This window comes from Carlito syrichta, unplaced genomic scaffold (assembly GCF_000164805.1).
Source record: "Carlito syrichta isolate Samal-C Ts95f unplaced genomic scaffold, Tarsius_syrichta-2.0.1 Scaffold153821, whole genome shotgun sequence".
NCBI lineage: Eukaryota > Metazoa > Chordata > Mammalia > Primates > Tarsiidae > Carlito > Carlito syrichta.
In genome coordinates, this window is record NW_007097917.1 from 13,953 (window position 1) to 16,046 (window position 2,094).

At 53.8% G+C, this 2,094-nt stretch overlaps 1 protein-coding gene across 1 annotated transcript in view; it reads left to right on the top strand.

Annotated features, from left to right (window-relative positions):
• Positions 1-2,094, top strand: part of RILPL1 (Rab interacting lysosomal protein like 1) — a 28,057-nt gene that overhangs the window by 13,857 nt on the left and 12,106 nt on the right. The window contains exon 3 of the mRNA XM_008050838.1: positions 486-658. Coding sequence (XP_008049029.1) covers positions 486-658 — 173 coding nt within the window. The remainder of the gene's footprint in view (positions 1-485; positions 659-2,094) is intronic.

The window sequence follows — 2,094 nt, forward strand, 5'->3', positions numbered from 1 at the left end:
AAGGCTGAAGTGGAAGGATCGCCGGAGCCCAGCAGGTCGAGGCTGCGGTGGCTGGGAGCGGCCACTGCACTCCAGTCTGGGCGACCAAGTGAGACTCTGACTCAAAAAAAAGAAAAAAAGAACTGTGTGTAGGCTGCAATTCCAGCCATTCTCGCCAAATTACCAGTGGTCTTAGTAAGAAGACCTGGGCAGAAGGGGAAAGCGGCAGGTTTCTGAGGGTGGAGGCTCAGGAGGGGTTGTCTTCTCTGCTGTTGCTTGTGATAACACCCTGCGTGGGGCTGGGAGCTGTGACCCTCAGGGTGGCTGCTGAGGCCAACACAGGCCAGGTGCCCGCTGGCTCCCACCTCGAGCAGCTGCCCAGAATGTGAGCAGAGGCCGCTTGTGAACGCCGGAAATAGCGAACAGCGCCCTCGGCGGCTCCATCAGGATGGAGTGGGCATGGGTGGCGGCTGCCAGGAATTCATCAGCATCTCTGCCTCCCCCAGACGGAGCCAGGTGGGGAGGAGTGTATCTCAGATGCGGAGAAGGCAGCCATGGAGCTCAAGGATCCCAACCGCCCCCGGTTCACGCTGCAGGAGTTGCGGGACGTGCTGCACGAGCGGAACGAGCTCAAGTCCAAGGTGTTCCTGCTGCAGGAGGAGCTGGCCTACTATAAGAGGTGAGTGTCCCGGGACTCCTGCGCAACCCCCTTGCTGGGGGACCCAGAGCCACCTCCTGGAAGACCAGCCCTTCCTCCGTGTCCTTTGGGGCATCCTCACTGGCCTAAAGCAATCACTCACATGCAAGGTCACAGTCCATTTCTGAAACTCTCGGGCCCAGAAGTGGGTTAGAATTCAGAACTTTTTGGCTGTTAGAAGGAATATTTCACATACCGTGTGTTACCTTACCCTGCCAGCGAGGTCTGGGAAGCATCCCAGAATTAAGCACATTCATATTTTTACAACAGGCCGGGCGTGATAGCTCATGCCTGTAATCCCAGCACTTTGGGAGGCCGAGGCGAGAGGATTGCTTGAGCCCAGGAGTTCAAGACAAGCCTGGGCAACATAGCAAGACCACATCTCTTTAAAAAAAAAAAAAAAAAAAAACCCTTAAAATTAGCCAGGGTGGTGGTACACACCTGTAGTCCCAGCTACTTGGGAAGCTGAGGCAAAAGGATCACTTGAGCCCCAGGAGGTTGAAGCTGCGGTGAGCTATGATTTTGCCACTGCACTCCAGCCCGGGAGACAGTGAGACCTCAACTCAAAAAAAAAATTGGTTTGTTCAGCAAAGACAGGAACATTCATACTAAAAGGGATATGAATATAAATAGCTTATACGGGTCATGTCAGGTTCTGCCACCACACATGATGGTTTTAGAGTATTTTTCACTGCCCCTGACGGGTCGCCAGCTTATCCCATGCTCCCTCGTACTCACTCGATCAGCCTCACTGCACTGCCCTTTTGTGTGTTCCTCAGAACATGTCACGTTGGGTGACCTTCGCACCTGTTTCCCTGCTGCGGGAAAGACATTCCCTCGGCTCTCCCCATAGCTGACTCCTGGGCGTTCAGGGATTGGGCCAAGTGCCTCCTCATCTGAAGCCTTCCACATCACCACCCGTCTGGAGGAGTACCCTTCCCAGTCACCATCTGTCCCTTCACCTGGTTTTACTGTCTGTGACCTTTTCACCATCCTACATCGGTCTTTTTTTTTGAATCGGAATCTCACTCTGTCGCCCAGGCTAGAGTACAGTGGCACACTCATGGCCACCCCAGCGTCGACCTGCTGGGCTCCTGTGATCCTTCCTCCTTAGCCTTCCAAGTGGTTGGCACTACAGGCACACACCATCATGCCCGGCTAATTTTTTGGTTTATTGTAGAGACTAGGTCTCACCATGTTGCCCAGGCTGGTCTCTAACTCCTGGGCTCAGGTGATCCTCTTGTCTCGGCCTCTCAAAGTGCTGGAATTATAGGTGTGAGCCACTGCACCCGGGAAACTGTCCTTTCATGTACCTGTTTTCTTTTTATTTTATTTTATTTTATTTTTTTGAGTTGGAGTCTCACTCGGTCGCCCAGACTGGAGTGCAGTGGCCGCTCCCGGCCACCGCAGCCTCGACC